The sequence below is a fragment of the Engraulis encrasicolus genome, chromosome 15 (assembly GCF_034702125.1).
Source record: "Engraulis encrasicolus isolate BLACKSEA-1 chromosome 15, IST_EnEncr_1.0, whole genome shotgun sequence".
NCBI classification, from domain to species: domain Eukaryota; kingdom Metazoa; phylum Chordata; class Actinopteri; order Clupeiformes; family Engraulidae; genus Engraulis; species Engraulis encrasicolus.
Genome location: NC_085871.1, coordinates 45460723 through 45474571, shown reverse-complemented (window position 1 = coordinate 45474571; position 13849 = coordinate 45460723). Strand labels below are relative to the sequence as shown.

The following is a 13849-nucleotide window of genomic DNA, read 5'->3' as shown; positions in this document are numbered from 1 at the left end:
TGTATACGAATGATTGTGTCAGTTCAGGGCCAAATCAGTATATTATTAAATTCTCGGACGATACTGTTATTCTTAGCCTGCTCTCTAAAAATGATAATGATAAGGTAAACAGCCACCAAACAGCTATTTGTTGACTGGTGTGATTCACACTTACTACACATCAATACTAAAAAAACAGTAGAGATGGTGGTAGACCCCAAATCCCTCTGTGGCCAGGGTGCAGTGGCAGTGCATGGCCAGGCCATTGAACAGGTTAAAACTTTTAAGTACCTGGGTGTACATATAGATAGCGACCTTAGCTGGCACACCCAGGTCACCAATGTCTGTTCCAGGATACACCAGCGTCTCCATTTTTTGCGCAGACTCAGAGTCTTTGGAGTGTGTAAAAACATAATGTTAATCTTCTATAGAGCCACAATAGAGTCTGTTCTCCGTTATGGGATTACCAGCTGGTTTGGCAATCTCACAGTTAAACACAGGGCAGAAATCTCAAGACTTATTAAAAATGCAGGTAAGATTATGGGGGTAATGCCCCCCCTTAACCCGCAGGAGCTCTTTGAGCAGGCCACTATCAGTCAGGCGAATGCCATTGTAGCGGATGGTGATCATGCACTAAATGGAGAATACTTCTTTCTGAACTCTGGGAGGAGGCTCAGACTCCCTTGGTGTAAATATAATCATTTTAAAAATTCCTTTATACCCCATTCAATCAAGCTACTGAATAAACAGGGAATAAGAGAGATTGAGTGGGACAAAATGGACCTCTGTAGCTAGTGTTGGTGGGGATGGAAACTAGGGTAAAAGCTGGGAGGGGGATATGTAAACATGAATGTATCCCTGTGTTTACTATTTATCTTTATTTATTTATTTTTTAATGTAAACTATGGAATGGATGTAACCTAGTTATTTATTGCAGGGTGAAGGTGTGGTTGGTTGTAGGACGGTGGGGGTGTGTGTGTGTGTGTGTGTGTGGGGGGGGGGGGTACGGAGCTGTGTGAGTGTGTGTATGGGAGGGGGTTATGGTCTGGATGGGTCAGGGGCGGTGGGTTAGGACATCCAGTGCTTCTCAGCATGTAGGCCTACACTGTTTTTCTTCTATTGTTTTACTGTTGTTTGTTTTTCTGTGTTGGTGTCATGTGTCCTATGTGTGTTCTATGTGTTCCTTATGATGCTGCAACCTCCCTGTCTCCAAAGCAAATTTCTCCTTCGTGGAGACTAATAAAGAAACCTAACCTAACCTAACCTAACCAAAAAAACCCAAAGATCCCCCACCATAATGCTCGAGGATGTGGGTCTCAGCAATCCACTATGGTTATTCACATTATGCTACTCATCACAATACATACAGCGCCATCTCTTTAGGGCAGGGGCGGGGAACCTTTTTCATTCAAAGGGCCACTTCAAATTCCTCAGAGGGCCGTAAAAGTCCTCAGAGGCCCATGTTATGAACACAAACCAGGATTTCCCCCATATATTGAAGGCAGCCATCTTTAAAATAGACCCCACCTTCTCTAGGTCCCCTGAATGTAACTTAATTGTATTACAAATGTAATTTCTAAGATTCCTGTACAAAATATGTGACCTTTCATGTGAAGCCGCATAACATTAAAATTATATCAGGGGCCGGATAAAACGGCTTCAAGGGCCGCAAATAGCCCTCGGTACATTCAGCTCCATCTCTTAAGGGTTATCATGCTCCGTCATGAGGCCCAAGGCCGGCATGAGGCCCACTGTGGATATTCACAATACGATAACACGTTAGGGCAGTCATGGGTAAGTTGCTAAGGCGTCCGACTTGTAGCCCAAAGGTTGCCGGTTCGACTCCCGACCTGCCAGGTTAGTGGGGGGAGTAATTAAGCAATGCTCTCCCCCATCCTCCTCCATGACTGAGGTACCCTGAGCATGGACCATCACGCGGCACTACTCCCTTGCGGCGCCATTGAGGGCTACCCCCTTGCACAGGTGAGGCATAAATGCAATTTCGTTGTGTGCAGTGTTCACTTGTGTGCTGTGGAGTGCTATGTCACAATGACAATGGGAGTTGGAGTTTCCCAGGTGGGCTTTCACTTCACTTTCATTTGATACTCATCACAATATATACAGCTCCATCTCGCTATTCTCCTCTGCCATGTACATACAGCTCGTTATAATGGTTCCCCATAATGGCCAGGGGGGATGCCATGGTCCCAGAGGACACCGGCTTGCACCACTGCAATCATCTCCCATTAAAAATAATTTGTTACATTATTATTGTTATAACAAAAATAATAGTGAAAGCGTGAAAGCCCATTTGGGAAACTCCAACTCCCATTGTCATTGTGACACAGCACTCCACAGCACACAAGTGAACACTGCACACAACGAAATTGCATTTATGCCTCACCCGTGCAAGGGGGCAGCCCTCAGTGGCGCCCCATGGGGAGCAGTGCGGTGGGACGGTACCATGCTCAGGGTACCTCAGTCATGGAGGAGGATGGGGGAGAGCACTGGTTGATTACTCCCCCCACCAACCTGGCGGGTCGGGAGTCGAACTGGCAACCTCTGGGATGCAAGTCTGACGCCCTAACCGCTCACCCATGACTGCCCAGGGAGAATAATTTGACAAATTGTTATTTCTACACTATTACCACACTGTTGTAATAATAACATAACTATTAGTATTTTTTGTCCGTTATTATGTGTTTTTTTGGTTTTTATAAGCCTAGGGCATCGGAGGGGGTGTCGCCCGGGGGCCGCAACTCATACACATGAATGGCCATCGGGGTACTTTGCTCGTGAATGTGCGTTACGCCCCTTTTTCGGGGAAAACAAACCAAATGTCTCATTAACTAAGCATGCTACATCGGCTAGCCTAAATGAACACAGCCCATGCTTCAGCCACGGCTGTTTGCCTATATTATTTGAACAGCCGGCAACACAACAAATTCTATGTTGAGCGTGAATAACGCTAGTCTACAGGTCCCTGTCTTTCGTTTCTTCTTTCCCAATACCACCAATTGACTTGCTTCCCCCCAATGTTTTCCCCAAAAAAGGGTGTAAGTAACGCACATGGCACGCGTCACACGTCACGCTGTTCATGCGTATTGCAGGACTGCCACTGCCCTTACCCACCTGATGAAGACGTGGTTGCCTTCTTGGTTGCCATGGATGCACGGCTGCCAGGTCGCGGCGGCCAGCCCCTCTTGCGCGGTTTCCTCGGCACGAGTTGGCCGGCGTAGGCGGCGGCGGCGTCAGTGATTGGCAGCTTCTTGGCGCTGTCGTCAAGGCGACCCTGCATGGCGTCGTCCATGAATTTGTAGCGCGGCCAGTCTGTCTGCGGGTTCGACCCTGAGCCCGGACGCGGAGCACGCAGCTCCTGCTCGTGAATCATCTGGGGATACACCAGAGAGAGTAGAGAGAGAGAGGTTCCATTGGCCCATTGTTTCCTGGTTCTATTATGGCCCCCCTTAGGCAGACCTAAGGACTGTTCTATTCATTGTAGGAGCATTATGACACGGCCCTTTAGGCAGACCGGAACCTGGTCGCGTTAGGTGCCCATAGAAACCTATTATGTTGGCATATCTCTATACTTAAAGAATCTCTGGTTACACCACACCAGAGGATTACACTTTTAAACTACTGTTCAGTCAGGCGTGACACACAGGAGAACACACTCAAGTTCATTATTACCGGTATATTGGAGAATAAACTGGTCCACTTCAAAAACACTAGGCCAGGGATGACTGGAGCACTCAGATACTTTTTAGTTATTTTATTGTGGTGCAAACATCATGACTGATGTTTCGACGCAGTGTGTGTCGTCAGAAGTTTACAGTTTACACTCCATTATCTACCGTCCTGGACTGGACGCACCAAGAAGGTTAGAGCGCAAGTGACTACCCTTTTACAAATTCATTATTATAATATTATTATAGGCTTGAAGGGACACTGTGTGAGATTTTTAGTTGTTCATTTCCAGAATTCATGCTGCCCACTCACTAATGTTACCTTTTTCATGAATACTTACCACCACAACCAAATTCTAAATATTCATTATGACTGGAAAAATTGCACTTTTCATACATGAAAAGGGGGATCTTCTCCATGGTCCGCCATTTTGAATTTCCTAAAATAGCCGTTTTAAGCTGCACAAATGACTGTAATTGGACCATACTAGTTAATATTTGTTTATTACTTAGTAAACTTTCATGTAAAGATCAAATTTGGCAATAGGGAGCCTAGTTTCAATGAGCAGCATAGTTGCAGTACCTTTTTTGACCATTTCCTGCACAGTGTCCCTTTAATTATATTATTCAGTATTCATTAAACTTGTGACTTCAAAAGTAGGGATGCACCGATACCGTGTTACCAGTCCCAATACTTGCTCATTATACTGTACTCATGATAATCGTGCTGGTCATACACTTGCCGATACTAGGCACTGATACAGCTATTACACAAAACAATGCAACATCTCATCATGTTCAGTAGACATGGAAAAAAGTGCTGCCGCATACTTTTACTAACATTGAAATCTGCCTGGAAATGGACAATAAAATAAATATCACAGGTGGAAGAAAACAAGGCTATGCATTTATGTCTTTATTTCCATTGTATGCTTGGAGTAAAAGTGTGGATATCTGCTCTCTGTAAGTATCGGCAAACAGAAATTATTGTACTCATAGTCATGTCGGTTTTCAGAAAAAGTGGTAGGCCTATCGTGCATCCCATTTCAAAAGAAAAAAGTGTTACATTGTGAGATTAAGAGATATTGGTTTATAATTTGCCATTTCTTGCAGCATACACCTAACACACAAACCTTGTATTTACTAACGAGGTTGTCCCATTTCTTCCTCGCTTGAAGTGGAGTCATCTTCCTCTGAAGACCCATCTCTGTTAAAATCTGCCTGCAATTAAAAAAAGGGTAGCGCTTGGTCATGCATTTCCAGTTTCGCTGGGTGTAATACATTTAGTGGGCTATCCTAGGCCTACGGTATTATGGCCTAATTCAGGGGTGGGGAACCGTATTGAAGGGCCACTTCAAATCCCTCCAAGAGCCGTAAAAGTCCTCAGAGGGCCGCACTATGAACACAAACCAGGATTTCCCCCTGCACTTTAGACTTACTGTATATATTGGAGGCAGTCACCTTTAGGTAAAACAGGCCCCACCTTCACTAGGCCCTCTGAATATGACTTCATTGTATTGCTGCTAATGTGATTTCTAAGATTACTTTACAAAATTCATATTTCATGTGAAGCAGCATAACATTAAAATTATCTCTGGGCCAGGTAGAACTGCCTTAAAGTTTTGCCAGAGGACGCGCTCAACTATAGATTACCACCATGTCCAAAAGCAAACGCATTTCGGCTATAAAGCCCACACACTGATGAAGGCTTGATAGCCGAAACGCGTTTGCTTTTGGACATGGTGGTAATCTATAGAACTACCTTAAGACATATTAGGTTCCCCCCACCCCTGGCCTAATTGATGCAATATGCAATACATATCAGTTATGATGATGTAGGCCTACGTACCTCCAAGCCACTCTGGCTGAATGCCTCTTCCCGGTGAAGAGGGCTCTATTGGACACTCTCAACTTCACAAACTGGAGAATGTCTTCCTCAGTCACTATTGACGTGCATAGGAAGAAAAGAGAAAGGCATGGAACATAATATGGGTTTTAATTATAGGCCTAATTTAGGCTATTTTTCTGCAGCATTGCAAAACCCAACACAGTCTGCTTCACTGCACACAGTTAAAAAGAACTGTTTTTGTTGTAGGCTATTTTGTTGTACGCCCATCACATTATAAGCACACATTGAAAGAACTACACAGTAAACATTACCCACTAAACATAGAACGTCACATAGACGTTCATATCTTGTCCATATCGCGTCCGTCCGTCTAAGACCAGTTCTGTACCCAAAAATGACGTGCAAAATAGGTATACTATTTTGACGTCAAACTATGAGGTCCATTAGACGTCTGAATATAGTTAATCATTTACCCAATGGGGACTGCCTAAACAGATGTGTCAAAAAAAAATAACACATTGGGATGTGTAGACAGCATTGACAGATTATGTGTCATTTTTGTGTAAGATTTCACAGAATGTGTGAAACCTGAAGTTAAGAGATTCATTTCTGGGTCGTGCTACAACAAGTGAGAAACTAACGGCCGTTTGGCTGTCCAATCGCGTGACTGTGGACATTTGAAAGCAGACTTCCGCCCGCCTTTTCTACCGTTGGAAATGCAAGATGCGGCGACTTGACTTCAGACACCGAGAGAGGCTGGCGTAAGTTATTCGCTTTATTGGTATAATTTCGTAACAATTACGTGTGTTACCGTTAATGTATGGTTAAAATCAAACCCTGCTTCACAAGTTTTGCTGTACGAACATTGGAACAGCCTCAGTGATTCTGTGAACATTAAGCTAGCCTACAGATTTAGCTAACTTAGTTATTGATACTCAGTTAGCTATTGATCTTTAACGCTTGCACTATAAATTATATTTATTTTCTTTTAATTCACATGTGGACTAACTTAATGGTTAAAACGTGTTGTGTTGGGAAAATTAAAGGTTTGAAATGTGATATTGGATGGTTTGCTAACATTGGTTGCTAATATGGTAACTGATAATTAGCTGGTGTGGAATAAATCAGGCGGCACTTTACTGATGTGAAGTTTGAAAGCTATTTTCTGAACATAAAAGAAAGAAAGTCTGACAGGATTTGTGCAAGGATACTGAAACACCACGGATGGATTGACGTAGAGCTAGTACTGGTAGTGGGGCAAAAGTGGATGCTGCTAGTAACAGGTATCGGAGGGGGCAAGGCAAGGGCTAGCTAGCATAGAGGCGATTTTAAACTTCAGCGCTTCAAACGTAAGCAGTTCTGCGTCAAATCATGGAAATCAGACCATCCGCCACCCTCGTACATGATAAAGAATAGCACCAGTAAAAGCAAGCAGTATCCCACTGTTTTGTGTTGGCTCGATGAAAGGTGATAGAAACGAATTTCCGAATCACATTATGTCGGCTTGGTTGTTGTTGTGGCCAGTCAATAGACAAGCTTTGAACCGTAGTTCCATGTAAGTGTCGTGGTTTTCACTGTTTCAGTATGTAGTTGAATATGGTAGATCTGGGCAACTGGTCAACGCTGTCGTGTTTTGTCTCGGTAGACCTCGTATGACGGTGTGTTGGGAAAATACCGGCAGTTGTTTCAGATGGAGGGTGCGACGTGCCAGATGTACGCTGTTCGAGGGATAAAACTGCCACGCACGAGATTTTGTAGGCAATGGTAATTGGTGACGATACCATGACGTTTGAAAAGAAGATTCAAAGTTTGAGTTTTATGTGGCAGAGTAGAACAGCTGCGTGTGAAGTGTGGCGACTACCAAGGTATCAACACCAGTTATGGCTACGGGATTTTAAAAGTACCTTCAATGCACTGGGAACTAACGTGCTCTCCCCCTCTCTCTCTCTTCTCTCTTCGTCAGGGCCCAGGTCTTGTGGCCACATCTGTCCAAGCTCCTACTCTGATTGAACAGTTGGATGATCAGACTGATGGTAAGTGTGTGTGTGTGTGTGTGTGTGTGTGTGTGTGTGTGTGTGTGTGTGTGTGTGTGTGTGTGTGTGTCATATTGTCTATGTGATCATGTGTCTAATTGCCATCCACTTACAGGCCCTCTGCCTCCTTTCATTTGTTTTTTTAGATTTTTTTTTTATTGTTGTATTGTATGCAATTGTGATAAATATGTTACTGTGATAGTGTTATAATAACACAGAGACTTTGGTAAATGTGAAATTTAAGTACTGCTGTACAATTTTCTGCTCTCATTTTCAGATGAAAAGTGCTACACAGTTCTCACACATCTTCTGACTCCGAAGCCGCTGCAGTGTAAAATCTGAGATGTCTTTTCTGGTTGATTTTGTGCAGGTATTTTTCAAAGGATAGTTACTTTTAAAAACTTCTTTTAATCTTTAAAAACACTTTCATGCAGAGCCTCTGTTAGGACCTCATTGCGATACAGAGTTATGACCTTGTCACCAAAATGTCAATGACCATATTTTAACCTGCTATTTAAGGCTGTCATAGCCATATTCTTATAACAATGCCGTTAAGTTCAAGAGAACTATAGTTTGGTGATATGGATCCCAAACGGAAGGGAACAGCAGCGGTTTGTAGTTGTAGAGAACTAATTAGCGCCAAGTGTTGTTAACCTGTTGTTTCTTGTTTACCTGTCACTGTAGCCCATAGCACTTTTGTCATAGAGAGCAACTTGGTCAGTAAATATGTGCCTGCTGTATAAAGTAGCAGTATTTGGATGAGTTACAGCTAACACGGACGGCAAACTTGAGACTGTATATTGTGTGTTTGACAGATTTCTGACAGCGACAGCGATGGTGAGGGAAGCAGTGTACCGAACTCTCAGATGACTCGGACCAGGTGACCAAACCCATGCAAAGCACAATGTGAGTGTACACACACACACACACACACACACACACAGACCATGAGTCAACATAGTAGCCCCTACAATATTTTTCCAATTTATTGCTGTATGCTTACCATATCCATCATGTTGATGTGTGTTAATGCATCCTTGTGTGTGTATGTGTTGGTGTTAGGACTGTGCTGAGGCGTTCCGCCCCCCTCCCCCTCCACACCACTCAAGGCACGGCGGCGGCCCAACCGCAAACTAACGTGAGTACACAACACACACACACTTGTGTGCATGCCACGCACTGACACTTTCTCTACAGTGACTTGTCAACTTTCCTTACATTGTGTGTGTGCGTGTGACAGGGAGATTAACATGAGGCTGGATGCGCTTGGCTCCCTGCTGCGTCCATCACCAGAGGGGCCGGGATTGCTGCGGCAGCTAGCCAATTAAAGGAGGAGGATGAAGGAGAGGAGTCTGACGATGCCGACATCGCCATCGTATGCAGTCCACGCCCTCGCAGGAAAACCAGCCAATGAAAACGCTTGCAGCAGCATCAGCAGAACACACCGGCACGACTGGTAAACTTAAAGATACGCCACAGACCAGACATACACCAAATACAACTAGCACAGGTACACACACACACAAACACACACACAGCAGTACATCTGTTTTGTATAGCGCTTTGCCTAGTCAAAGACTTTTTACAGGAAGTATTATAATTCTGTTTTATAGTTGGGGGAAGCCATGGAAAGTAGATAACCCTATACAGCTGATGTGTGTGTCAGTAATATTTATGTGTATGTGTGTTGCAGACAGAGCTTCTGAAGCATGCAGTGGAAGACCTGTCAGTCAAGCTAAAGGTCCCGCCCTCCAACCTGCTGCTGCTGCACGGAGAGGCGGAACTTAACACCTCACACACTATTGGCCAGCTAGGACTCTGCATCGCTGACATCTTTGGTAGGAATGTGTGTGTGTGTGTGTGTGTGTGTTTGCGTTTGGGTGTGTTTGCGTGTGGGTCTGTGTTGGTGCAAGTCAGTCTTGGCTCCTTCCTGATATACTGTATAAGTTCATACGTATACCGCATTGCAAAATGAATTTCATATACAGTATATCACGAAAGTGAATACACACCACAGTTTTTGCAGATTTTTGATTATACATTTTCATAGGAAAGCATTACAGAAATTTCACTTTGACACAATGATTAGTGACCTTTTAACAACTTATTTAACCGCTTAAATTTCTTGCGTCAGCATGACAGTCATGAAGTAACGAAGATGGTTGACAGTTCTTATGTTCACTGTCCCTGGGTCGCTACAGTATGCTCAAAATTCATCATTTAAAGACGGTTTTAGCTAAATTTTCTCCCATGGGAGACCATGCCCCCAGACCCCCCTAGTATGACTCAACACTATCCCCCAAAAACGCCACTGCACACCACACATTCGCGCGCACCGCTGCAACACACGCGCCGCTCCGTGCCACCGCGCCACGCCGCACCTTTCTCACCTTTTTCACCCCTGACCCGTTTTCATGCCTGTATACTTAGTTTGACTGGTATGCTTCATACCTTTCAATCAGTTAAGTAAAACTTGCTATTAAGTATTATTGATGATGTGTCTCTCTCTCTCTCCCCCTTCTTCTTCTTCCTCCTCTTCTACTTCTTCTCAGTCTGGAACCAACTTCACATCCCTCTTCACTGCACTACTGACACTGAGATGGAATCCACAACCCAACCACTAGTGGTCTGCATTGGGAACCTGAAGAGTCTGTCATAACCGCCAGGAATGACCGTGTGACCATTCCCGTTGCAGACGGCCTGACTTGCACAATTGACAAGCTGTTCAAGCTTTACTGGGTCTGCAACTTGTTATATCCAGCACAGCTCAGCTCTGTTTTCACCTTCTTTGAATATGTTTATGACGTTCCCATCTCAACCAACAAACGAACAAAGGCACTACAACTTCTCTCAAAGCTTCCCAGCAGAATTATTTTGATTATCATTTTGGCAACACTTTATTTTATCATTACATCTATTAGCTCTAATACATAGTGTTAATGCCTGTATGCTGTATAAGTAACTTGTAAGGCATGCACTAAGCAAAATCAAACATACGTTAGGCATGTATTCGCAAATGCCTTGTTCATGCACAATTTGGGATTTATTACCTAATATAACTTCAGTAAGGACCTAACAAATGTTTGATTTCGCTTAGTACATGCCTTACAAGTTACTTATACAGGCATTAACCCATTGATGCTGGATGTTGGGTTGTGCAACATTGGCCCTGGCGCCTGGACTTTTCTGCAAGTGCTTTAGGCATCAATGGGTTAACATTGTATGTATTAGTGCTAAGCTATGTAATGTTAAAATAAAGTGTTACCATCATATTTTTAAAAAATATATGTTGTAAAACTGGACGATTGTGAAATGATATGATGTGGCAGATGTAAGACCCATTGATGTAATGCAGAGTTTTCATTCAGATGAACTGTCTCTTAACCCAAGGTACAATGTCTTTTCTTCCAATATGTTGGATCCTACAGTATTTCATAAGAAAGTTTTCAAGAGTATTTAACACTACTTCGAATTTCAAGACTTTTGGGTTTTGTAATACACCGGTAATGTTGTTAAGAGATGATAGTGTACGAGTCATAATCATCAATACTTCATGAAATTCGCAGTGGTGTTAATTATTCTTGAAAAAGATCACATTTGTTATCTCCCCCTCTTCTGAAAAGCCTAACAAAAAAGAATATGACAGTAAAGTTAATGTAATACAATTTTTTTTTAATTGAATGTAAACACAACTCTACAAAAAAAAAAAAAACGTTGCAGAGGTATGTAGTCAAGACTTTTGAAGATTTAACCTTGTAAACAAAAGTGTTTGCTAAATAAAAGTAAACCCCCCCCTGTCACTTTCCATGTGATAATTGTCTGTATATTTTGAAAACTAGAAGTTTCAAGGTTTTTAATGCTGTCACTTAAATGTTTGAATGACAACTCACAGAGTTAATTTAAAGTCAAAAAGACGTCCACAAAGAGTGATGTCCCATTTGCTATAAGACATTTTATTTATTTTAGCAACAGATTAGAACATTTGAGTGATCTGAATGGGAGGCAGTGATGAGGTTACTTCAGTTCTGAAGCAGTCGATACAATTAACAAGAAATGCTATTTTGCATTGTGTTGCATACATGGAGCATCAAAGGACTTTTTAAAGATTGTGCACAAAGTCTGGCATAGGTGAGACTGTGTACCATTTGTCTTAAGATGGGATTTGTTCGAATCTCAACTGTCTTGCTTTTCAAGAACCCTTTACCCTTAATTTTCTCAAAATACCACCATTGCTGGGTGTTGAGCTGTGTAGTTTAACTTTTTTGCTTTGAAAATCTGCCATCTTAATTCAACGAGTCTGTGGGTAAGAATTGACCTGTTTGTTAGGTTGTTAGGCTTTTGTTATGAGGCTATGTTAGGTTATCTCGTTTTAGCAAATGGAGTTTTGGATGGAATAAATTTAATGGCCGCACTACTGAGGTAAGGAGGGGGAGAGGTTCATTCCAATTTCGAAAAAGACGTTGATAAGACATCCCTAATGACCTAATATGGACTAGAATTTGCCCTTATCTGGAGGTCCTGATGACGTTCATACCTGACGTCATAATAACGCAAAAAAAAAGACGTCATCTGGCGTTACATTCTGGTACCCTGCTGGGACGTCCAACAATGACCTGGAAAAGACGTTGTTTGGACGTCTTTTTGCCCAGTGGGTAAAAATCACGATTGTTTTTTTCAGTGTTTTTCTATTCAAAAGGTAGGCCTGTGTCATTCTGAGGAAGTTATAGAAGTCTAGGAGTTTGTTTCATTTGGAAATCGTGTGTAAAGCAGTGAATTGTGTTCACTTAGAGCAAAATGATGTTCTGCAATGGATTTTCTGTAGGCCTAACATTTTCAAAACGTGTAAATTGCAAACAGAGTGCAAATCCGTTTACATGCTATAGGCCTATTCATTTGATCATAGGTTTGTATATCAATGTAAATGATTCCGCAATGAGCAGCCAGTTACAAACGGTGCTTCACTGCTTTAGCGACTAGAAAAAAAGGCCAGAAGAGGAGTGACATCCAGTAGCTTAGGCTTGGGTAGCCTATGTAGGCAGGCTAAAAAGGCAATCTCCATGTTACCTACGCAGCATTGTAGGCTAGCGCAAAAATGAGGACTGTCTTACTCTTGTATGTGAATGAGGAGTCAGGGACGGGGCTTGTCGACAGCGGGGGTGCTGTGAGCTCATTATTTGTTGACGGTGCTGGCGTTGACGGTGCCGAGTACGACGCATGGTCATCCATGATGTTACTGGAAACAAGTTCAGATCACGAGTTGCCTCACGAAGTGTTGCCTCCCCGATGCAGCCTTTTTCATCCAGTATCAGAAGGACGCTAGTTAAAGCAAATGGCTGAACAGTGGTTCCGCCTTTTAAAGAGCTCGCCCCACGGAGAGCACCGATGGACAACTTGACAAGCCACTGTAAATGCCCACATGAACAAACCAATAATTTGATATGTTCAAAAGAGTATAGGCTAGGCTACGTTATGGAGTGTTTTCAATGCATGTGTTTTGTCAACAACATATTCATTCTCCGGGTGCATCTTCTGACACTCTGGCTCAATACTGCCACCACATGGGCTGGAGCGCAAACGTTGAAACGGTGAGGCACCCAAAGGACCATGCAGGTCATCATTTCATCAACATTTCCTCCTTTCTGATTTTTTGAAGGACACATTTAAAGGTCCACTGTGTAAAATTGTGCCCAGAGAAGGTATTTCAACTATGCTGCTCATTGACACTGTGTTGCCTTTTGATTTTTTATTTGATTTGATGTTTTTATACATTTACTAAGTACTTAACTCATATTTATGGCCAAGTAGTAGAGTAGAGTAGAGTAGAGTAGAGTAGAGTATAGTTTATTGATCCCAGGGGGAAATTAAGGTGTCAAGTAGCATACACACATAAATAAAGACATTTCCCACAAGACGTAACACACATATTTACACATAAAATAATCATATATAGCTTACTGTTGCATACATTTTGCCAAGGCATCTCTCTCTCACACACACACACACACACACACACACACACACACACACACACACACACACACACACACACACACACACACACAAGTACACTAAGTTTTTCAAGTTGCACAAGTTTTACAGCTGAGAAATGTCTATTTCTGGAAATTCAAAATTGCGGTCCATGGAAGATCGCCCTTTTCATGTAGGCCTATAAAAAGTGCCATTTTCTCATGAATACTTGGAAATTGAAGGCCGTGGTAAGTAGGCTATTCATGAGGTACAGTTGTGAATGGACAGCACAAATTCTGCAAATAAACTACTAAAATATTAATAATAATAATAAT

General features: G+C 42.6%; 1 protein-coding gene and 1 long non-coding RNA gene across 2 annotated transcripts; one reads left to right on the top strand and one right to left on the bottom strand.

The window, feature by feature from the left end:
* Positions 1-1680: 1680 nt before the first annotated feature.
* LOC134464768 (uncharacterized) lies at positions 1681-12908 on the bottom strand. Its single transcript, XM_063218115.1, has 5 exons — positions 12656-12908; positions 5515-5608; positions 4799-4886; positions 3112-3370; positions 1681-1730 (listed from the first exon to the last, which is right to left on the bottom strand). The coding sequence occupies exons 1-5, from the start codon at positions 12771-12773 to the stop codon at positions 1681-1683; spliced, it is 609 nt and encodes a 202-aa protein (XP_063074185.1). The 5' UTR covers positions 12774-12908.
* On the top strand, positions 5854-10722 carry LOC134464097 (uncharacterized). Its single transcript, XR_010037839.1, has 8 exons — positions 5854-6275; positions 7478-7547; positions 7825-7917; positions 8363-8453; positions 8610-8685; positions 8788-9003; positions 9241-9385; positions 10100-10722. It is a non-coding gene; the product is annotated as an uncharacterized LOC134464097 (long non-coding RNA).
* Positions 12909-13849: the final 941 nt, after the last annotated feature.